We start from the raw sequence: 25064 nt of genomic DNA, 5'->3' as shown, positions 1-25064 counted from the left end.
GACAAATGGGATAATTTCTAATTGACCCCACTATTTTCAGTAAACTGAATCTAAGAAGAATCGTTTCTCCTTGCGGAGAGTGACATGTTAAGCATGTCGAGATGAGGAGACTTAAAGCCGCAATGCTTCTCTGGGAAATATGTCCTCTTCCTCTCTGAAGAGACAATTAAATTGAATAAAAGCTAAATTTTAGGGCTTGCTAGTGAGGGTTTTTTTTGGTATCCCCAATTTGTCTGAATATGTTACGGATGGAGCAGGCGAACATTGCGCTCCTGAGAGAGGGGATGGCAGAGCGGAGACTAAGTAATATAGCAAGCTTTTAAGCTTGAAACATAGTATCGTATATTTTCCATTACAATCGTTGGGTAGATGCCCACTTTCACCAGCGGATTGACTCTTAACAAATGCGATCAGTGACAAACTAGAGAATTATCAATGGCTGCACATGGTTACGGTGACGATTGTTCAGGCCAACATTGCCTGGTTATAAAGCTGCTAGAAATGCACATATCTGATGCAAATCTTATGTACTTCAGCAATAATAAACTTCATAGAGGACAAAACAAATGGAGAAGAAATGTGCATATTCATTCACTGCAGGTTTTATATAACGATGTGTGATCCTTTTTTGAATTATTTATGTCTGGTAAATAAATATGCAAATAGTTTTTTTTTTTTTTTTTTTTTACAAAATTAAACTGCAACACAGACTCTGTTACTATGAACCCATATAGAAATCTCTATTAATCTGAGTTATCTTCTGTTTCAGTGACTGGATTCATTAACACACTGACCCCAAAATTCTATGTTGCTCTTACTGGGACATCATCCCTCATATCTGGGTTAATATTGGTAGGTATAAGTTGTACCAAATGTTATAGTGTCACTTGGAAAATGCACCATCAGGAATTATTAATTAAAGCCAAGTTCACATTAATGGTTTCTTCAGGACGATATTGATAACTTCTTCACTTCAATGGGAACTGAGCTGCAGTACCTGAAAATGGACACTACATGGTGTATCGAGCTGTGTTCTTCTGGCTCTGTACACTTCTGTGGCCAACAGTTGGGCAATTGGAGTGCTGTGTGTCTGATACCCCCCTTCGACCTGACATTGATGGCCTATCCTAAAGATAACTCTTCAGTTTTGCAGTCAACACACCTTTAATAACGGTTGTGTGGCAAAACTTTGTAGGATTTAAAAATAAGCAGTTGGAGGCAATTTTAGAATTTCTTCTGTAGGAGACATTTGTTGTGTAGCTTCTTGGAAATTGCAAAGGTAAAAGGTTTGTTACACCAAATTCCTTATTCGGCAAGCCTTATCTACTGTGCAGGTAATAACTGCTAGATCTATGTAGATCTCACCACTGGTACCTTGTAGGATACCGGTGGCTGCAGACCGTCACCAGTAGCAGCTGAATGGACCTACAAATACAAATTTTAAGACTATGGCATTAAAGATGTGAAATAAACTGAGTGTTGCAATGTGCCCTGCTATCTTCGTCAGCCCCCTAGACTTTGAATAGAGCAGCAATTGGCATGTGCGACCTGTCGCTAAAATCAACTGCTGCTGTTCTGCGTCCATTGAGCAGCAGTGTGCATGTGTGACCTACCACTAAGCTCTACTGCTTCTGTCTGCTGTCTTGTGTCTGTGGATAGAGCAGCAGTGGGCATGTGTGACCTACCACTAAGCTCTACTGCTTCTGTCTGCTGTCTTGTGTCTGTGGATAGAGCAGCAGTGGGCATGTGTGACCTACCACTAAGCTCTACTGCTTCTGTCTGCTGTCTTGTGTCTGTGGATAGAGCAGCAGTGGGCATGTGTTACCTGCCACTAAGCTCTCCTGTCTGCTGTCTTGTGTCTGTGGAAAGAGCAGCAGTGGGCATGTGTGACCTGCCACTAAGCTCTACTACTCCTGTCTGCTGTCTTGTGTCTATGGATAGAGTAGCAGTGGGCATGTGTGACCTGCCACTGAGCTCTACTGCTCCTGTCTGCTGTCTTGTGTTGGTGGAAAGAGCAGCAGTGGGCATGTGTGACCTGCCACTGAGCTGTACTGCTCCTGTCTGCTGTCTTGTGTCTGTGGATAGAGCAGCAGTGGGCATGCGTGATCTGCCACTAAGCTCTACTGCTCCTGTCTGCTGTCTTGTGTCCGTGGATAGAGCAGCAGTGTGCATGTGTGACCTACCACTAAGCTCTACTGCTTCTGTCTGCTGTCTTGTGTCTGTGGATAGAGCAGCAGTGGGCATGTGTGACCTGCCACTAACCTCTACTACTGCTGTCTTGTGTCCATGGATACAGTAGCAGTGGGCATGTGTGACCTGCCACTAAGCTCTACTGCTCCTGTCTGCTGTCTTGTGTCTGTGGATAGAGCAGCAGTGGGCATGTGTGATCTGCCACTAAGCTCTACAGCTCCTGTCTGCTGTCTTGTGTCCGTGGATAGAGCAGCAGTGGGCATGTGTGATCTGCCACTAAGCTCTACTGCTCCTGTCTGCTGTCTTGTGTCCGTGGATAGAGCAGCAGTGTGCATGTGTGACCTACCACTAAGCTCTACTGCTTCTGTCTGCTGTCTTGTGTCTGTGGAAAGAGCAGCAGTGGGCATGTGTGACCTGCCACTAAGCTGTACTACTCCTGTCTGCTGTCTTGTGTCTATGGATAGAGTAGCAGTGGGCATGTGTGACCTGCCACTAAGCTCTACTTCTCCTGTCTGCGGTCTTGTGTCCATGGATAGAGTAGCAGTGGGCATGTGTGACCTGCCACTGATCTCTACTGCTCCTGTCTGCTGTCTTGTGTTGGTGGAAAGAGCAGCAGTGGGCATGTGTGACCTGCCACTGAGCTGTACTGCTCCTGTCTGCTGTCTTGTGTCTGTGGATAGAGCAGCAGTGGGCATGTGTGACCTGCCACTAAGCTCTACTGCTCATGTCTGCTGTCTTGTGTCCATGGATAGAGTAGCAGTGGGCATGTGTGATCTGCCACTAAGCTCTACTGCTCCTGTCTGCTGTCTTGTGTCTGTGGATAGAGCAGCAGTGGGCATGTGTGACCTGCCACTAAGCTCTACTGCTCCTGTCTGCTGTCTTGTGTCCATGGATAGAGCAGCAGTGGGCATGTGTGACCTGCCACTAACCTCTACTGCTGCTGTCTTGTGTCCGTGGATAGTGCAGCAGTGGGCATGTGTGACCTGCCACTAAGCTCTACGGTTCATGTCTGCTGTCTTGTGTCCGTGGATACAGTAGCAGTGGGCATGTGTGACCTGCCACTAAGCTCTACTGCTCCTGTCTGCAGTCTTGTGTCCATGGATAGAGTAGCAGTGGGCATGTGTGATCTGCCACTAAGCTCTACTGCTCCTGTCTGCTGTCTTGTGTCTGTGGATAGAGCAGCAGTGGGCATGTGTGACCTGCCACTAAGCTCTACTGCTCCTGTCTGCTGTCTTGTGTCCATGGATAGAGCAGCAGTGGGCATGTGTGACCTGCCACTAACCTCTACTGCTGCTGTCTTGTGTCCGTGGATAGTGCAGCAGTGGGCATGTGTGACCTGCCACTAAGCTCTACGGTTCATGTCTGCTGTCTTGTGTCCGTGGATACAGTAGCAGTGGGCATGTGTGATCTGCCACTAAGCTCTACTGCTCCTGTCTGCAGTCTTGTGTCCGGTCCAGAACAGAAGACAAAATCCCACAGCCTAACAAATGTCTATCCAAATAGTTTAGGTTTTCCGATGCCTCAAGCCTTTTAGAATGATACAATATAATATGTTAATATTATAATTTAGCCATTATTTATTTGCAGCACAGATGAAATGCTTTACCTGTAGTTATCTAGAAGGCCTCAAGGTGGCGCCTCAGACCCAGAAATAAGCAGCTTTCTTGCGGCTGGAGATGGTACACGGCTCCCTAGTTTCATGTCTTTTACTGTTGTAAAGAAGGCAATTTAAGGAGTTGTCAGGATGTTTTAAGAAATAGATGAACCTTTTTTCGCCATCCACATGAATAGAGACATTAACAAGGACTTTAAAAAGTGTCCTCTTACCTCACCCTTCTCTAGTGCCGTGAGACCTCCTAGGCAATATTTATTAATAACCTGAGGAGTGTAGAGTTTTGCTTTCCATAGAGGATTTTGAGTGGTGTTGAGAACAGAGGGGTGGTCCACTGAGCTGTAAAACAATAAAACATTTATCAAATGAAGCCTTTATAAGTGAGAAAAGGATACAGCGTCTGAGAATCTCAGTACAGCGGACACTGAGAGCCCACTACACCGTAATACGGAGCTAAGGAGATTGTGTGCCACCATGCCATCTGTGCGTACATGGCAATGCCACGGACAGAAGCCATTAGACACAGGGATATCTGCAAATTCCGCTTGCATTATTTTTTTTTATGTTTTTATTCTTTATTAAATGGATTACTTCTTTATCAGGATAAAACAAACCATATTTAGTCAGCATAATTAAATTGTAAGTCATACTGGCACAGATGGGAGGAGCGGAGGGTGCTCTCATGATAATTGACTGTAATTACCCTATTACCGCTGTTCTCATGTGGAAAGGGGAACAGAAGGTTATTTCACTGTATACAGGGATATTGGTTCCATACTACTGGAGCAAGAAATTTACTGCGCTCTCATTTTCTTAATAATTAGAGGAAGGGTCTGCAGGCAAGAATGAAGAGCCTGTGAAGTAGATACATTGATGAAGGTGTAATCAAGGAGCACGTTCTTATTGATAAAAGCAAATGTAGCGGAGATATTGAGGAGATCAGTGCCCTCTTCTCTCTGTGGGGGAGGGCAGCAGTTATAGGAGGACCCAGTGTCTATTACACCGAGCAATATAGTGGGAATATTCACACATTGGGGCAGATTTACTAATACGGTGTGATAGACAGCATAAACTTTAGACAGTCAAGACCCTCAACTTTATTACAGAGACATACTGTATGTTGGATGATAAATTTATCATCACCCCCCTTGTGACGCAAGATGCTAATGGGCTGCCATGGCGGCTGTGGACCACCTATAGGCCCGAATGCCGCCATCTTTGTAGTACCATTCAGATGGACTGGGCTTCCCAGGGCAATGTGACTTTTACTATACACTGTGGTATTGCAGTATATAGTACAAGGATATCGAAAGGAGATATAAAAGGAGAGACAAGGGGCGCAGAGTCTAAGTGTAGATGTATATTCACAGCAAGAAATATATATTGTTGCACTCACCCTTTGGATGTCTTGTATGTACATTCAATTGATCCGTATGATGGATCCACGCCTTATAATATTCCGGTATGCAGCACTATTGCAGGAACTATGCCAGCCTTGATCCAAGGATTGCATGTGAATACAATGGTTAGAGAAAAAAAAAATAAAAATTTCCTTTCTTGGCGCTTCCGGAAGACAAGGATGATTTGAAAGTTGAGATAATTTGCTCAATACCAAATTTATTAGGACACTTTAATAAGAACAAAACAACGCGTTTCAGCCCACAACGGCCTTCATCAGGTATTATAATACCTGATGAAGGCCGTTGTGGGCTGAAACGCGTTGTTTTGTTCTTATTAAAGTGTCCTAATAAATTTGGTATTGAGCAAATTATCTCAACTTTCAAATCATCCTTGTCTTCCGGAAGCGCCAAGAAAGTATATAGTACAAGCAATCGTAGGTTCAAGTTCCCTAGAAGAGCTAACAAGTGAAAAATAATAAAAATGTTGTGAAAATTATTAAAAAAGCAAAAGCATTAAAGTTTGACTTTATCCCCTTTTCCCAATCCCAACAATAAAGAAGTTAAAATAAATAAACATATTAGGTTTCATCGCATCCGTAAAAGTTTGGTCTCTAAAATTAATTAGCACATATTATAACCAGTGTAAAGAAAACAAATCAAAATGCCACGATTGTTGAAAAATGCGATAAAAAATTGAAAATCCCACAAAATTATTGCCATGCAAAAATCAATCAGAAAATTGATTTACAAACTATTTGTTAAAAAACAATGTTCTGAATTTTTTAATTAATGTGCCACATAATAAATGTGCAATTTGTGAAAGAATTTCAAAGCAATGACTTTAATGAATATTCTCCTTTCCATTTTTAGAGTATGTGCACATGATGTCTTTTTCAGGTAAATTCTGCCTGAAACCCACCAGAAAAAGCGCTAAGAAAATGTCAAAAAGAATAAACTTGTCAAAATGACTTGTTGTCATGCACATGTTCCATCTTGTGCCAACTCTTTTAACCGATTCGAGCTTTGAAAGCCCTTTTGTTGGCGGTTTCCGCTTGGAAGCTGCCACTATGAAAATGTACCATTTACAGAAATTTACCGCACACTCGATTCTGGTATGATGCAAAAAAAGGTTTATGCCAAATTTATTTAAAAACAATATACGAAAGGTTGCCACATTGATATTCGTAGAGAGAACCCAACGTTTCGACCCTCCCGGGTCTTATTCATGGGGTTACTCTGATCCTGGATACATATATATAACAGTGGCAGTGGTAGAGGGTATGCAAACGATCCCTTCCAGGCATAACCTTGTTGCAGGGCCAGATACAGTCTCTGTGTCCCGGGTAGATGGAGCCTGATTGAAAAGGGCCGTCACGTAATGGAATGGCCTGTGGTAACTTGTGTCCTGCTGCGGTGTCAGCGGCGCTCCCGCGCAACCAGGAGAACTCCTACAGCAGAATAAATTGAATAAATTTGGCATAAACCTTTTTTTGCATCATACCAGAATCGAGTGTGCGGTAAAATTCTGTACATGATTGACTAGACCACACGGTCTGTTTTACCAGCACCTCCTTGTCCCTGACCTGAGTGTACACCATTATTCCTACAACTATGAAAATGTATGCATGTTTATGTATATATATATATATATATATATATATATATTATGCACACATATATATCTGATGTCCACTTTTATATATCATCTAGGTAGTGTAGAATGTATGTAGTAATGTGTGTCTTTTGTGTTTTAGATTTTTGAATGGTGTTACTTCCGGAAATACGGCACATCTTTCATCGAGCAAGTGTCTGTAAACCACTTACGTCCTTTGATGGGAGGGATCGATCCTGGAGTCTCTGCGGACGGTTTCTTCCCTAACTCTGGAGACCATGAGACTAGACAAACTCTGTCAGGTGACCATCCGTGACCGATAATGGCACGTGCATTTCCTCACGCACCCTGTTCACATCCTACAGATGGATGGAACAAGATGCCATGATGTCATTGGTATCACAGAATACAGTGTGTAGACTTGCTGGCCCTGAAAAGCAGAAGCTCCACAGTCTAGTTTCCATCTGGGGTCACGGGTGTAGGGTGAAGTGTTGACTCAGTGTTGCTTAGCTGGCAATCATCATGTCTTCTCTCCTCGAGACATCGACAAATAAATTAAGAAGTAAATGCTGATTCATGATAACTTTGCCTTAAAGAAAATAAGTAGCATACAAATATAGGTTCTTGTGAAACAAACACTGTATCCCCATTCTGGAGATGGGCTCCATCAGAACTTCATGGTACATAGACCATGGGATACCCATTCATAGTAAATGTCCACCTTTAAACAATACGATCCTTCAAGTTCAACCTTTCTTTACAAGTTACCATATATTCTCTATCACTAGATTATTTGGAACCCACAATGACATTTGTTGTGAGAAAAGAAAACAATTGATCAGGGGAACATTCACTTTAAACACCCTTTTTTATTTTAAACAGGCTATTATAGATGTGGAAATGACAGGTCTCTGTGTAGCTCCAAAATGACTGTACACACATAGCTTTTTGTAAATGATATGGACACCCTTGGGGGCAATTTCTTCTATACTTAAATGCTTGTATTTTGGGCTCAAATCATTTTTGCATATGAGTCTCATTACAGTTTTGCAATTTTCCTGGCTGCAAAATGAGTTCAATGAAAAACTGCAGATGAGTTGATCTGACTGGGAATAGTCTTTTCATGAAGTATTCTGTACAGACTTATGACCAGAAGGTCTAGCTGAACTTTGAAGTGGTCATCAGCTGAGAGAAGCTCGATAAAAGACGGATAAGGGAGTTAGAAATTCCCCATCAGAATGACCCACTAATAGATTCTCAGTTAACTCATTGTGATGCCAGTAATGTGCAGGGTAATAAAGAGCCTAGAAAAGCCAAACACTGCAAAGTCTTGAATGAAACCTAGTTGCAGAAATTATTTTAAAGAAAACACATAGTTATTGGCACTTATGAAGTTTAAGTACATTAATGTGGAATATCTCCTGAAAAAAATAATCAAGTGAAATCAAGAAGAAGAAATGATAAGCAAATATTTTAAAACAAAAAACAATGGGAGGGAAAAATAGAAAAACTTAAAGCTGGCTGTGACATTGGAACTGGCACCCTTTTACATTAAATTAATATGGAAATACATTTTGACTCGCCTGTGGTAAAATCACAAATGAGAATCAAGTGTGATTAATTGTCGGTGCCCATGTGACATCAGTTAGCCAATGAATGATGAATTCAGTGTTTTCAAAAGCCACATGATAGGCCCGGTTCTTTGCCTCATTGGTGAAGACAAAGGAGCTGTCTGATTAAATCAGAACTGCTATTATAGCAAACACAAGACTTCCAAAGGGTATAAGGCCATCTCCAAAGACCTTGGTATCCCAGTTTCAACAGTTCGCAATGTTAAAGAAGTTTGCCAAGCATGGTATGGTATCTTCAAGAACCTCCTTGGACGTGGGTGAAAGAGGAAAACTGACAAGATATGTGTCACGATATATATAGCGACCCCATGGGGCGTCGGTAGTGGACAGCACAACAAACACAGAACGGGATGGAAAAGGGGGGACGAAGGCCCTATCAATAGAGAAATGAAGGAATGGCCACCTCCTGCTCAAACCTAGTGATGAGCAAGTATACCCGTTGCTTGGGTTTTCCGAGTATTTGTGAGTGTTCGGAGATTTAGTTTTTGTTGACACAGCTGCATGATTTGTGGCTGCTAGACAGCTTGAATACATGTGGGGATTCCCTAGCAACCGCCATATGTACTCAGACTGGCTAGCAGCCAAGCAACGGGTATACTCGCTCATCACTACACAAACCTTAGCCTGACCCTGCACTCCCCTAAGCGGGTCCTTCCAACCCCCCCCCCCCCCCCCCTGCCTCCGTCAGGAACCTCGGCCCTCACTGTCACCTCACACCGCCCTGGCTAGTGCATTGGCTGGCAAGGAGAGCTAGCCTCACCACTGCAGATAGTATTTCACAGGGGACAGTGACAAACACGAAAGGGACGAGGAGAAAACACCACACTTAGCAGATGACACAGAAGTCGGACTCCAAACTCCAGAAACAGCAGACACCAGAGAGCTGCCACTGCAAGATTGGTCTCCATAGAGAAACTCTATCACCAACTATCAGCTGATGCATCAGGTGACCATTTAAAGGATGGTGGGAGTGGTCACCACCACATCAGCTCACTCAACAGCACTGCAGTTACACCAGATTGCCAGTGGGGGGAAAAACTGACATTAACCCCCGATGGTCCTGAAAGGAAAAAGCAACATTTAAAATAGAGTGGAACCAGAGCTGCCACGAATCCAAAAATGGATCGTGACAGTATGTCTTGGAATGGTGGAAAAAACACCACTTAAAATATCCAAAGACCTGAAGGCCAACCTGGAACAGTCTTGGGTCATGGTTTCAACTAGTAACATGCGCCGCACACTAAACCAAACAGAGTTTCATGGGTGAAGGCCAAGGAAGAAACCATTGCTGAAGAATAAACATAAAAAGAAATAATAATAATAATAATAATCTTTATTTATATAGCGCCAACATATTCCGCAGCGCTTTACAGTTTAACAGTTTCAAACAACAATCATAGGTAACTGTTAACAATACAGCAATAAAGCAAAATAAGACGACCCTGCTCGTGAGAGCTTACAATCTACAATGAGGTGGGGAGATACAAAGTACAGGTGTGTATTTACAATGATGTATTTACAATGATGGTCCAGCCATCTTCAGGGGGTGGGGGGTAGATGAGATAGTGAATGGGCTACACACACACACACACAAACATAAAATGACTGATTAGGGAACGTGATAGGCCGCTCTGAACAAATGAGTTTTGAGTGAGCGCCTAAAGCTATGCAAGTTGTGGATGGTCCTAATATCTTGGGGTAGAGCATTCCAGAGGATTGGCGCAGCACGGGAGAAGTCTTGGAGTCGGGAGTGGGAGGTACGGATTAGTGCAGAGGTTAGTCGAAAGTCGTTTGCAGAGCGCAGCGGTCGGCTAGGCCGATAGACAGAAATGAGGGAGGAGATGTAAGGGGGTGCCGCACTGTGGAGAGCTTTGTGGGTGAGAACAAGTACTTTGAATTGTATCCTGTAATGAATGGGCAGCCAGTGTAATGACTGGCGAAGAGCGGAAACGTCCGAGTAACGATTAGCCAGATGGACGACCCTGGCTGCTGCATTAAGGATAGACTGGAGAGGGAAAGTCGCGTGAGGGGGAGGCCAATTAAAAGAGAGTTGCAGTAGTCCAGGCGGGAGTGGATTAGGGCGACAGTGAGAGTTTTTGTTGTCTCCATGGTGAGAAAAGTGCGGATTCTAGAGATGTTCTTTAGGTGTAAGCGGCACGAGCGGGCAAGAGATTGTATGTGGGAGGTGAAGGAGAGATCGGAGTCAAACATGACACCCAGACAGCGTGCCTGCTGCCTAGGTGTTCTTATGGTGCCACCCACGGAGAGGGAAATGTCAGATTTAGGGAGGTTAGTAGAAGGCGGGAGCAGAAGAAGTTCAGTTTTGGAGAGGTTGAGCTTCAGATAGAGAGCGGACATGATGTTAGAGACTGCAGACAGACAGTCAGTGGCGTTCTGTAGTACAGCGGGGGTAAGGTCAGGGGCTGACGTGTATAGTTGTGTGTCATCAGCGTAAAGATGGTACTGAAACCCAAATCTGCTGATGGTCTGTCCAATTGGGGCCGTGTAGAGGGAGAAGAGAAGGGGGCCAAGGACTGAGCCCTGAGGTACCCCGACAGTGAGAGGAAGAGGAGATGAAGTGGAGCCGGAGAACAGAACACTGAAGGAGCGGTCAGAAAGATAGGAAGAGAACCAGGAGAGAGCAGTGTCCTTAATGCCTAGTGACTGGAGCCTAGAGAGTAGGAGAGGGTGGTCAACAGTGTCGAAAGCTGCAGAAAGATCGAGGAGAATGAGCAGAGAGTGGTCACCGTTACATTTTGCTGTCAGAAGGTCATTGGTCACCTTGATGAGTGCAGTTTCTGTTGAATGTAGGGGGCGGAACCCGGACTGTGAAGGGTCTAGGAGGGAATGAGTGGAGAGGTAACGGGTAAGGCGGGAGTAGACTAGGCGCTCCAGGAGTTTTGAGATGAAGGGTAGATTGGAGACCGGTCTGTAGTTGTTTGCGCGTGATGGGTCAAGGGTGGGTTTTTTTAGTAATGGAGTAATGATAGAGTGTTTGAAGGAGGAGGGGAAAATGCCAGAGGAGAGGGAGAGATTAAAGATTGTAGTTAGGTGAGTTGTGACGACTGGAGAGAGAGACTGGAGGAGGTGTGAGGGAATGGGGTCGGTGGTGCATGTAGTCGGACGAGAAGAGGAGAGGAGCTTGGAGACTTCTTCTTCTGTGATGGGATCGAATGTGGAGAGAGAGCCAGGGGAGATGCAGGGAGGAATGGGAGTCATTGCACTTGGTGTCTGGGAGCGGATTTCCTGACGGATATTGTCTATTTTCTCTATAAAGTGGGAGGCCAGGTCATCAGCACAAATGTCAGCACAAAAGAAACAACTGATCTTTGCCAAAGAGTACATTGACAAACCGCAATCTTTCTGGGAAAATGTTCTGTGGACAGTTGAAGCAAAAATAGAGCTTTTTGGCAATGCAAAGCAACAGTTTTTTTTGCAGATGGTGCAATAAAGCTTATAAGGAAAAGAACACGCTACTAACAGTTATGCATGGTGGAGGATCCATAATGCTATGGGGTTACTTTGCTGCACTTGGCCCTGGAGGCCTTGACTGTATCACAGGAATCATGAAATCAGAGAATTGTCAAGAGATTTTAGAAGGAAATGTCCTATCCAGTGTAAGAAAACTTGGTTTGTGTCGAAGATTATGGGTCCTTCAGAAAAACAATGACCCAAAGCACACATCCAAAAGTACATAGGAATGGTTGAAAAAGAAAAAAATGGACAGTTATATTATGGCTAGCAATGAGTCCTGACCTCAATCCCATTGAAAATCTTTGGGGTGAGCTGAAATCTGTCATTGGAAAAGAACCCTGAAAACATTCAAGAGCTGGAAGAAACTTCAAGGGAAGAGTGGGAGAAAATACCAGCTGAGAAGCTTATAGATGGTTACAAGAAACGTTTGGAGGCTGTCATCAATGCCGAAGGGTGTGCAACCAAGTATTAACCCCTTCAAGTCGCAGCCCTTTTTCGTTTTTACGTTTTCGTTTTTCACTCCCCTCCTTCCCAGAGCCATAACTTTTTTATTTTTCCGTCAATATGGCCATGTGAGGGCTTATTTTGTGCGGGACGAGTTGTACTTTTGAACGACACCATTGGTTTTACCATGTCCTTTACTAGAAAACAGGAAAAAAAATCCAAGTGCGGTGAAATTGCAAAAAAAGTGCAATCTCACACTTGTTTTTTGTTTAGCTTTTTTGCTAGGTTCACTAAATGCTAAAACTGATCTGCCATTCTGATTCTCTAGGTCATTACGAGTTCATAGACACCAAACATGTCTAGGTGTTTTTTTATCCAAGTGGTGAAAAAAAATTCAAAACTTTGCTTAAAAAAAAATTAAAAAAAAATGTGCCATTTTCCGATACCCGAAGCGTCTCTATTTTTCGTGATCTGGGGTCAGGTGAGGGCTTATTTTTTGCGTGCTGAGCTGACGTTTTTAATAAGACCACTTTTGTGCAGATACGTTCTTTTGATCGCCTGTTATTGCATTTTAATGCAATGTCGCGGCGACCAAAAAAACCTAATTCTGGCGTTTTTAATTTTTTTCTCGCTACGCTGTTTAGCGATCAGGTTAATGCTTTTTTTTATTGATAGATCGGGCGATTCTGAACGCGGCGATACCAAATGTGTAGGTTTGATTTTTTATTTTTTTTATTGTTTTATTTGGGATTGGGCGAAAGGGGGGTGATTTAAACTTTTATGTTTTTTTAAATTTTTTTCATATTTTTAAAAACATTTTCTTTTACCTGTGCCATGCTTCAATAGCCTCCATGGGAGGCTAGAAGCAGGCACAACTCGATCGGCTCAGCTACATAGCAGCGATCATCAGATCGTTGCTATGTAGCTGAAATGCAGGTGTGCTGTGAGCGCCGACCACAGGGTGGCGCTCACAGTTACCGGCGATCAGTAACCATAGAGGTCTCAAGGACCTCTATGGTTACTGTCATGATGCATCGCCGACCCCCGATCATGTGACAGGGGTCGGCGATGACGTCATTTCCGGCCGCGAATCTTTAGTTAAATGCCGCTGTCTGCGTTTGACAGCGGCATTTAACAGGTTAATAGCGGCGGGTGAATAGCGATTTCACCTGCCGCTATTGCGCGCACATGTCAGCTGTGCAAAACAGCTGACATGTCGCAACTTTGATGTGGGCTCAGTGCCGGAGCCCACATCAAAGGGGGATTCACGGCATGCGCAGTACATGTACGGCGCATGTCGTGAAAGGGTTAATTATTGGTGCTTTTATTGCTGCACATGCTGTTTATTCTGTTTCTTCTTTGAAATTGCAACATGTAAGTTGAAAAACAATGTTTTACCGTTTTACTTTGGACCACTAGTTAAAAAATCCTGAGGATATAACTTTGGAACATTTCCATTTATTTCTGAAGATATTGTACAGTCTGTGAAAAAAAAATGAATGGGTTCCAATAATGGTGAGCAGCACTGTATCTCATAAGTTCTTACACGTTGGCAACTCGCTAACCAAGGATGAGATACATCGTGGCTATTTTATAGCAATATTTCCACCCAGAACGCAGCTACAGCTAAAATTCTCCGATTTAGGCCACGTTTACACGTTCAGTATTTTGTCAGTATTTCACAAAAGTATTTGTAAGACAAAATCAGGAGTGGAACAATCAGAGGAAAAGTTTAATAGAAACATATGCACCACTCACAAATTTTGATGTAAAATACTGACCAAATACTGAATGTGTGAACGTGTCCTTATAGTCCCTACCCAGGCTGAAATATCAGGGGTTAAGGTGAGAGCTGCAGATGTGTGGCAGCTGACTCTCCTGACTCCCACCTTATCCCAGAATATCGCAAGCTGTGTCATGGCTACAGACCCAAATAACTGCTGTAGCTGTGGTCCAGGCTGATACAGTGTATAAAAGAAGCACTCCAATCATCATTGTCATCTTAATATATTGCAATCCTCGGATTAGATAGCACTGTGTACTTACAATTGCTCAGTTTGCCTTCTTAGGCTAAGTTCACATTTGCCTATATGTGTGCAGCGTATCATCTGCATATGCAAGTGCATGTTTACACAGCGTTTTTATCCGCATCAGCTTACGCATGACGGCAAAAAAAAATGCTGCGTGTGCATGCGTTTGCGTTTTTTGCCTGCGTTTGCGTTTCTTATGAGCATGCATTCGATATTTCCACGAGGGCCTGTCTCAATCAGTTCCTGGACATGCGCAGGCCGAAGTAAGCAAGCGCATCAAACGCAAGGGCATGCGTGCGCATGCGTTCCCATAGACAGTAATGCGTTTTGTAACGCACTCATCCACATTGGCATGCCGTGCACATATTTGACGGATTTTTGATGCCTCCAAAAATGCAACATGTTGCTTTTGCCAGACCCCGCCGTACACCAAGAAACGACGCATGCGTACGCAAAAGCATGCAAACGACGCATGCGTACACCATGTTAAATATATGGACGCGTGCGGATGTATGCGGATCAAACGCTGCGCACACAGACGCAAATGTGAAACCAGCCTTACCCAGATAATTCTTCTCTTTTCTCTGCTCTATGTAGGACCAGGAAGTCTCTTGTCCCTGCATTTATCATTCCCCTCTTTAAGTTCTGGCACAGCTGCTCCTCCTCCCCCTGCCAGGGACTTGCAGGGAAAATAGACTTTCTGTTTCTGCATACAGCAGAGAAAACAGAAGAATTAACTGGGTAGAAAGGCAAAATGGGCAATTGTAAGTACACCGTGCTATTTAATATGATTGCAATAAATTAAGAGGATGCAAACTTTGATGGGAGGAGTGCTTCTTTAATATCCCCCCCCTCTTAGGCTCCATTCACACTGGCCTCTTCAGTGCTTGGGTCTGGTTGGGGTCATCCCCGAGATCGGAAAGTTACCCCTTATTCCATAGATAAGAAATGAGTTCCAAACATGTATCAACCCCTTTTTATTTGCCACGAGAGATGATTTTCTTTTCAATTTCCTTAACATTCAGGACATTTTGGCATTATACATGTGCCAATAAATAACCAGTTATATAGCATGTCTATATATACTATATGTGTGTCTTGTCTTTTCAGAGTGCAAAGTGTGGCGGAACCCTCTTAATCTTTTCAGAGGAGCAGAGTACAACAGGTGATGGTCTTTTCTGTATCCTATATTTCACTTCTGCACACAGTGGGCGATGAGATATGAGATAAGTACTTTATAACAACCAAGCAGCTCTACCTTTTTCCAAAGCCGTGTTAGCATTGATCAGGTTGGCTACCGCGGGCATCACTGCCATCTTTTGAGTAATTACTTGAGACCTATTGCTACACATCAGGTGGTGTTTTCAGTGTTACTCTAGGGAAGAGAGCAATGAATCTTTCATGCAGCATGTGAAGTGTAGAGAAATCCCAGCAGCCAGGAAACTATACCTATTAGTGATGTTCCTGCTGACATCTACATTTCCCGGGTTTATTGAGTTGTCTGTGTATGCTCTGCTGGCTTTACATTCCACACGTTTGCGCGCTCAGATAAAGAAACTTAATGTGATGCATGAATGAGTCTGTTCAGATGGTTACGATTAAGCTATTTATGGTGGCTTTACTAAGGTTACACGTTGTATTGTGTGGTCATTAGCCTATTCTGCCTCTTCTGTATGCCCACAAGTATGTGCTGGTACATGTAGGTATAAGGAGACATTGGAAATCACAACGTAAAAAGAGAAAACCAGGTTTGTAATATGAAGTATAATGATAGTCTAGTTTTCCGACACACATGCTACTACAGCTCCTGCCCACGGTAAGCCCGCTGACTAAACTCACAGCGATACCATTTGCTAGATTAAGGGAATGGGTTATTGGAAAATGATCTATAGTTTAAATCGGGCTTTTATATTAAAGGGGTTGTCCACTTTCTGAAAACTTTTGGCTATAAGACTTGGTAGTTATTTGAAATCACATTAAGTATTACTTATCTTTTCTGGGTCCAGCGGCCGCTCTCTGCTGCTGCCCTGGCCTCTATTGTTTGTCTCTTGATTTTAAGCTTTACAAGAGAGAAAGAAGGCATATTACCTTTTATAGCTGGTTAACTTTCCATCCCCACATTTTTTCAACCATGTAAAATTTCTACATCATATAATTCAACTTGTGGTCCATCCTAGTCAGATGTCAGGATGGATTGCAGCCTAATGAAACACAGTATCTTAAGCGCACATATCAGTGAGGTGCTGGAGAAGGGCTTTGACAGGAGAAGAAATAAATCTTTTCCTTGGCTGCATTTATTTTGTCTCTGTCACAGCCCTTCTGCGGGAGCTCATTGTTATGTGTGCTTAGTGTGCCTACAATACTAGTTTTCTGTCAGTTGAGACACAGGTTTTAGGAGCGGTGTTTCTTCAGACTGCTACCCGTCTTGACATATGACTAGGATGGGCTGCCATTTGAACTACTTGATGGAGGCCACACATGATTGATTCCACACACGGCAAAGTCCAAGATTGACCATACAAATAAAACTAGCAAAGCCATGGACCAGGTTAGTGTACAGAGTCCAGGGCTGGCAGCAGTGGATATATTCTCTGGACATCAATGCAGGATATATTGGAGCTGTAAGTCAATGAGCAATAAATAAAGGACACCCAAATTTGTGTCCAAACTGCCATGAAAAAAACAGAAAAACTGTCTTTGAGCCTGTTTTGATAGATGAGCGCATTAATATACTGTATATTTATATTGTAGCATATATACAGAAGATGTGTTCAGTAACGGGTCATGTTAGGTGAATCTTCGACTTTCCTCCCTGCATAACTCGATGGTTTGTCTGAAGTCGGTATTTCTTACACTGGCTGCTTGATTAACTGTGAGACAGTGCCTTATTTAACCACTAAAGCTCATTTCATGTAAATTCACTCAACACTGCTGAAAATGAGTAGCAGTTGTAAGTCTGGGTATCCTAAGCGGTGCTTGAATGGACCACAGAATTCCGCTGGATTTCCAGGCTGGCCACATAGTTAGCGGGCACAATCTGTGTTATAGGATGACTCAGAATGGATGTCAGACTATGGTTAAGCACTGTAAATGTAGATGTGACTAGTGCATATTCATTGTGCTTAGATTTTTATTTTGTGTGCAAGGCATAATAAGATATGGCCGTCATTGGGGAGTTTTGTTTTACTGAAATACATGTATTTTGGGCTAAAATTAGTTTTTGCAATTGGATTTAATTAGAAATGTTGCATCATTTAGCTTCATCAGGCTTTTCCCTGCACACTGCTGGCTGCTGAATGAGTAAGGCTCGTTCACACGTCAGTCTTTCTGGAATGATTGCTTTCCAGGTTTTTCACTGATAGATTATTATAGGTATCCGTGCTGTGGGATTGTTCACATGTCCAATTTTTTTGTTTACAAAAGCACAGAGAACTGTCTGATACTTTTTTTTCATATGACGAAAACGGGTGAAACTCTGACTCAAGGTATTCCTGGCATTGGGACATACAAGAACGTCATGGTAACTATGTGGGCACAGGAGCTGGTCCGCACGATCTCCTCCAAGAGCTCGGCTTAACTAAGAGCTGAGCTCCTGCTGTAACAGGCAGAGAAGGTTTCCGCACCGCCCCTGGTTGTTTAACCCTCTAAATGTCATGATCAATAGCTTTTTACACTTAGGTCTGCGACAGGGACAAGGGTTTTATCTTAATCTCAGATGCTGATTCTTTACAGTAATAGCAGTGAGATTATGGAACTCTCTGCCACATGATGTTATAATGGTTTATACACTACTAAAATTCAAGAGAGGTATGGATGCCGTCCTTGATAAATATAATAGGTGATCGGTACTAAATTCTGTGATGGGACGCTGACCCAGAGAACTAGTCTGATTGCTGTATGTGCAGTTGAGAAGATTTTCTTCCCCTAATATAGAGCTATTCGTGTCTGCCCCATGGGGTTTTTGCCTTCCTCTTGATCAGTGTGTTAGGGTCTAGGTTGCTCTTGATGTCTACCTTCAACCTTAAAACTGCGAAACAAAGTTGTATTTACTGTGCGTTTTTGCGTAAAGAAAAAGTCAACTTTTTATCCCTATACCTTTTTAAAAAATTGCTAGTAAAAGGGTGGAGCTTACCTGGAAGCGCATGGTCAATCACAGATTACTATAACTTCTGACAATGAGTGTGAATTATAGTGCTCGTCAATGCCTCCCCATAGCAGGCGTAGGTCTATAATTCTCACCGCCAAAGATGGGACAAAATTAGTAAGGGTAAACACGCCTCTTGATAAATTCGGAGCATCTTATTTCACTGGCGTGGAAAATGTTAAATGTCCCGCTGTGTGGGAAGCCGCCCATAGGCTGACATCACTCACGTTCTTTGTGTAGGAGTAGATACACAAGGTGAGAAGTGTCAGTATTTCTTTATATAATATCCTTCTCTATGGCAGTACTCCAGCCTTAGTGTAACTTGAGCCCCCCACGTGCTTTGCAGCCGTGGGCTCTTGCTGCTCCATGAAAGGTTTTCATCCACTGTGTTGCATGTTAATAAATTGTGCATGATAGGACTGTAACTGTTCACGCTGACAAGTGTGGCTGTGTAACTCATTGTATCGCCCAGTATGAGCTAATCTATGCTCTTAGCTGCTAATTTGTTCCAGCACTAGCTGTCTGCATATCACTAGCAAGTCAATGGTGGACATGTAATAAGAAATGAGAAATCGCTCCATTGAGAAATGGCGTGAAAACAAGTTTTGCACACATTCTTGATACTACTTCCTTTAGGGTAGAGTAGGGAACTAGTGTCTAAAAGATGGTTTCAGAGTAATTTCCAATATTTTTGATCCCACAAAACAAAACTGAAGCAACCCAAGTGTAACATTCATTTCTGAACTCACCACTAGTACTTCTGCATCTGTCGCTAGGCAGAACGCGGGGTGGTACAAACTTAAGTGATTTTTGGGACTTGTGGTGCCATCTAAGCATGAAGCTTTTGGGTTAATACTTTAACAATGTTCATCTAATTAGCTCCTTACTGTGAGACTTGGGCAGAGCCACATTCTATTTAGACATTTAGGTAGCCTGTCAATGTTGGCAGTTATAGTAGTACTTACCCTGGTCTGCTGACTGGATTTGCTCTTGCCTCTTTGTACTTCTGGGTTTCTGTTCCTGACCTTGGTTTATATTTTAACTACTTGACGGTTTCCTGTTTTTGTTCCTGACTTGGACAACCCTTCTCGCTGCCAGAACGCTCCACCGGCCAGCAGCCACTTCTGTGCACATAACCCAGGTGCCCTGCAAAAGTCCCGATCCCTGTATAGGGATTACAGGATGAAAGCAAGGATTCCTCTGGGATCTGATAAAGAGAACTTGTGCAAAGCGTGTCTGGAAGCGGGAAGCGCTAGTCTACCACCTGTAGTGCGCCTTTACACCAAGGTTAAGGCTTTGTTTTAATCACCTCAAATCTGTATATTGGGTTTGTAGACCAAGTATATTTTACCCAACAAATGCCAAAATAATGTCCTTTTTTTCCAATTTCTGGTTGGCTTTGAGTGGCAGACTTTTTTTTATTTTTGCAATATTGTATATATTTCTGTGTAGTATAGTTGACTTATCTATTCTGTGAAGAGGCATCCGACAAAACAAAATCTGTGGGTTACTATATATCTCGATCTCTCTCTCGACTGTGCTTAGGTGAAGGAGGCAGATCTGATTGTATGCAATAAGGTTGATGGTTACATGAATTGTGTCCGCTATGTGACTTCAGCTGTTAATAAGGGTGGTTAGTGTAAACTACACTGTATAAGCTCGTGACCGTCTCCTCCTACTAAGTGCTTGAATGGACATACAATCTCTACTGTATTACTGCTTTTGTCCTTGTGTGTCTTCTGTTTTCATCATTATCATGTTTTTCAGGTATACTTGGGTAACTGGAAAAGAACCACTCACGTATTATGACATGAATCTGTCTGCACAGGACCACCAGACGTTTTTTACTTGTGACACGGACTCTTTACGGCCATCTGATGCTGGTAGGGGTTTAATTTCTGTTTAAAGGCATTGTGTGTCCGTGATATGTCTGTGTATAATTTGTATTAATGTTGCATCGTTAGGGAACTAATGCTAATAATGGATAACTTTTGTACAGCCCAGCTCCCTATATTAAGGCTCTGACTTTGCACTGATGGGACAATCGGCAGATTCTATCATTAGTCAGTGTTGTGGCTTTGGTTATAGGTTGGAGCCACAATGCAGGTGTGAACACAAGCTACTGGCTCATGATACTGTTCATAGAAAGAGACCAGAGTTCTTTTGGGTATGCAAAGATAAAAAACAAAAGTTTATTGAAAGTTCACACTACATATTAATACCAATAGTATAAAGAGAAACCCAGTAAAGTGACATATGCGCAGAACAGCAACAGGGCAACCAGAAGCCCCCAAAAAACTTAAGCCCCCTTGTGCCTCACATCATGATCATATATAAAGTGCACGTGCAGTGAGATCAAGCACAGGTAAGCTGGCATAGCTCATATATGTACCATTGGCCCCAATAGGGACAGAATCATATATAATATAAACAGAGTAACAGTTCAATATCATACAGAGCCAGCCAGTACTCACCACGGGCAGAAGTAGGGAGGGTTCCGGGGCCGGGTGTAAAGAAAGCCCCCCGACGCGCGTTTCGCGTCCACAACAGACCGCTTTCTCAAGGGAGGTGAAAAGATCTATGCAGAAGGACCTTTTAAGGTCAAAGGTCTGGTCACATGTCTCGCTGGGGCCAATCGCGGGTGGTCAAAGCCGGCGCATGCGCACCGCAAGCCACAGGTCCTGGAAGTGCAAGGGGAGCGTCATGCATTACTGCGCACGCGTGGGGAAATGCCCCAGGCGTGCGAGGAAGGCATATAGACGCGCCGCCGCATCCCAGGAATCCCGGGCAGCGGAGCGCATGCGCGCAACCACCCGAGGTCGGGCACAGGGCACGGACACTGTTATATATAGGACAATGGGTGAAGAAAAAAGTGGGGAGAAAGGACACGAGGTACAAAATGAAAGAAAGGGACATAAATATAAGCAAATGCAGCAGCATTTATGGAGTGATAAGGATCGAAGGTCCGGTCAAATACATCAAATCATCATAAATCATGAATCGATCCATGGGAATTTTTCCTCCATAAGTGTCCGCATATTCGTTCTCCCAGATATCTTCAAGTTCATAATGATCCCAATATCCCGGGTCTGTGCCCATATCATATTGTCCACTTGATTCATACATTATGGACGTTAGCTCCAGCTTGTAGGTCCTGCTGCAAGGATTATAAATAAAGCAAAATTAAAAACAATTAAAAACAAATAAAAAACACCCTAAGCGAAAGTCCTAAGGACTATGACAGGAGCACAGGAAAATAGGGATAATCATGATCCCAAAAAGGAGGAGAAGGACAAAGATTCATTCAAACCCTTAGGGGTCAGTGTATCTAGTACCGTGATCCATTTTGTCTTGACTTGCGCCAACCTTTTCTTATAATCCCCCCCTCTAATACCGAGATGAATTACATCTATCCCCCTAACCTTAAATGAAGACGGCTCGCAATTATGGTACTGCTGAAAATGGCGGGGGATGGTTTTGAGGAGAGTGATGTCGGTCGCTGTCTTGGCCGCACAAATGTCCCGCACATGCTCCCGTACTCTGACTCTAAGTTCTCTTGATGTGAGTCCCACGTAGATTTTGTGACACCCACATGTAGCATAATATATCACATTTGTACTGCTACAAGAAATCCGTTGTCTAATATCAAAGGTCTTTTTACCATCGGATGAGTCAAAGGTGGAGCAGCGCAGGACATTTGAGCAGGCAAGACAACGACCACATGGTATACATCCTAAAATTGGGCCTCTGGTGCAGAATGGGTGTTTCATGGTAGGCACATAGTGACTGCTAACGAGAAGATCCTTTAAATTTTTGGATCTCCGTGCAGTCATCAAAGGGAAATCCCCCAAGTCTTCTCCCAGGGAGGGTTCAGCGTTCAAAATGGACCAGTGTTTAACTAGGATCTGCCGCATGTCCTCCCACTCGTGGTTGAATGTCGAAATGAACCGAATTGGTCCATTATCGGTGGTAGATGGTCGAGCTCTGGTACCTCTGAGAAGGTTGCCACGTGGAGTCGCCCGTGCCCTCCGGTAACCCTGTTTGATGCACCGGTTTGAATAACCCCGTGCAGCAAACCTAGATTTAAGATCGGAGGCCTGCTTTTCAAATCTTGCGTCCGATGAACAGATCCGCCTCATCCGGAGGAACTGTCCGACCGGGACGGCCCGTATCGTGGAAGGAATATGAGCTGAGGACGCATGAATCAAAGAATTCACAGATGTTGGCTTCCGATATACATCTGTCTGTATGGATCTATCAAGATCCACTTCGAAGCCAACATCTAGAAAATTGACCCTTTTATGGTCATAACTGTAAGTCAGAAAAATGTTCAAAGAATTTTGATTCAGCGTCCCCATAAATTCCTCCAGCTGCTGCACCGTCCCATCCCACAAAAAGAAAACATCGTCTATATATCTATGCCAGCACAGCACATGGGAGGCGGCCCGTGGGCCCTCGTCGCCAAAAATGGATCTCTCCCAGGAACCCAAGAAGAGATTGGCATACGAGGGCGCACAGGCCGCGCCCATGGCTGTGCCCCGCCTCTGTAGATAAAAATGATCTTTGAAGACAAAGAAATTGTGGGTAAGGACATAGTGCAGCAGCTCGAGGATCAAATCACATAACGGGCCGTCGCGGCCGGAGGCCCCCAGAAAAAGGCGGACCGCATCGATGCCCTGTTGATGGTCAATGCAGGTGTACAGGCTCTCCACGTCGGCTGTTACCATCAGAGTGTTATGATCCACAAGAATGCCATCGACCCTCGCCAGGGCGTCCGTCGTGTCACGTACATATGACGGTAGTGTTTCCACTAGGGGTTTAAGATAGTAGTCAATAAATTGGCAGATCGGATTGCAAAGACCCCCAATACCGGACACAATGGGACGTCCAGGGGGGTCGAGGGCATTCTTGTGGATCTTAGGGAAGTAGGTAAAATGTTGGAATTTTAGGGAATCTCACCGTAAGACCCTCCAATACCTGTTTAGTGATAATATCCTTATCCAGAGCTCGAACCAAAATACCTTGTAGGTCGAGAGAGAAAGCAGCCAGAGGGTTGTAGGATAATCTGGAATATGTTTCAGGATTCCTCAGCTGTCTGAGGGCCTCACGCTCATATTTTTCCTGTGGCCAGATCACAATGTTCCCCCCCTTGTCTGCTGGTTTAAAGACAATATCTGGTAAAGATTGTAATTGAGATAGAGCTAAACGTTCCTTATGAGTCAAGTTATCATGGCGTCTCCTTGTTGAGAGTTTTTTGAAGTCCTCACCAACACATTTGGTGAAGACCTCAATCGCCGGACTCAGAGACAAGGGGGGGAAAAAATATCTCATGATACTGTTCATCTGATGCTACAAAAGCTGGGCTGCAATAATAAGTCTTTGCCTATGTTCACATGTATCGTTTTTGCCTCAATGTACATTTTTGTGGTGTTTTTGTTGTGTTTTTAGCAGCGGTTTTCGGTACGTGTGCTTTGTCTATAGTACATGTTTAATAAAGTTAGTTTTATTCAGCAAAATAGTTTGAAATACCCAACAAATGCACTGTTGCATTTTATTTTCATTTTATCATGGCTGACAAAAAGACATGATCCAGATAAAGAAAAAAAAAGCAGCAGTTTTCCAATTCAGTCAGGAAAAAAAAGTGAAATTTTATAGCTTTTGCTGCAACTGTAAAATGCAGCTTTTAATTTGCATAAAAAAGTGGCAAAAAAAAGCTTCAAAAACGCATGTGAACATAGCCTTACAGGCAAAAGAGAAAAGAGATGCCAATTAAGTCTCCTCTTGAAGAAAGCAAGCTGTCCCCGAGTTCCCCCTGTACGTAGCGGTCCTGCAGGTTACTGTCTCCCCCGTTTCTATCTGGTGTAGAAAATGCTCTCTGACATGATTGTGTGCAAAAATATGTTTTTTAAACTTTTTACTTCCAAGACTTTAGGCTATGTGCACACGTCAGGATTTTGTCAGGATTTTTCATCAGGATTTGAAGCCAAAACCAGGAGTGGAACAATTAGAGGAAAAGTATAATAGAAACATATGCACCACTTCTGCATTTATCACCCACTCCTGGTTTTGGCTACAAAACCTGAGGAAAAAGCCTGACAAAATCCTGAGAAAATCCTGACAAAATCCTGACAAAATCCTGACGTGTGCACATACCCTTATTCTTTGTTCATGGCTTTTTTTCCTAGTGTGTGAGACTGAGAATTGCAGTCAGATCCATATTTCCTCCTATAGTGATATCCAGTCTCAGATTCATACAATTCCTATTAAAGTGAAGCGTTGCTCTCCGGAGACTACATGGGAATACATGATAGCCATTTCATTGTTATGTGTATATCCGTGAGAGAATGTCATGTCTGGGCCTCTCACTAATTTATTCCTTTTATTTGCATAATAAATCACTGAGCACATTAATCCTTTTACCTGGGCATTGTTAAATCAGAGGCTTGTGTGAATTCATTCATCTTATCCAGGAAATGTTAGCGTTCAGCTAAAGGGCGACTGTCAGAGTTGCTTCGAAAGGCTATATT

The 25064-nt window shown here is 43.3% G+C and overlaps 1 protein-coding gene across 3 annotated transcripts in view; it reads left to right on the top strand.

Moving 5' to 3' along the window:
* The window catches only part of ST7L (suppression of tumorigenicity 7 like), a 195671-nt gene that overhangs the window by 14487 nt on the left and 156120 nt on the right, over positions 1 to 25064 (top strand). For all 3 annotated transcript variants that reach the window (XM_077294908.1, XM_077294906.1, XM_077294907.1), the window contains exons 2-5: positions 770 to 852; positions 6957 to 7116; positions 15504 to 15558; positions 20305 to 20420. In XM_077294908.1, coding sequence (XP_077151023.1) covers positions 770 to 852; positions 6957 to 7116; positions 15504 to 15558; positions 20305 to 20420 — 414 coding nt within the window. The remainder of the gene's footprint in view (positions 1 to 769; positions 853 to 6956; positions 7117 to 15503; positions 15559 to 20304; positions 20421 to 25064) is intronic.

Source organism: Ranitomeya variabilis, chromosome 3, assembly GCF_051348905.1.
Source record: "Ranitomeya variabilis isolate aRanVar5 chromosome 3, aRanVar5.hap1, whole genome shotgun sequence".
NCBI lineage: Eukaryota > Metazoa > Chordata > Amphibia > Anura > Dendrobatidae > Ranitomeya > Ranitomeya variabilis.
This window is presented reverse-complemented; position numbering and strand designations above follow the sequence as displayed.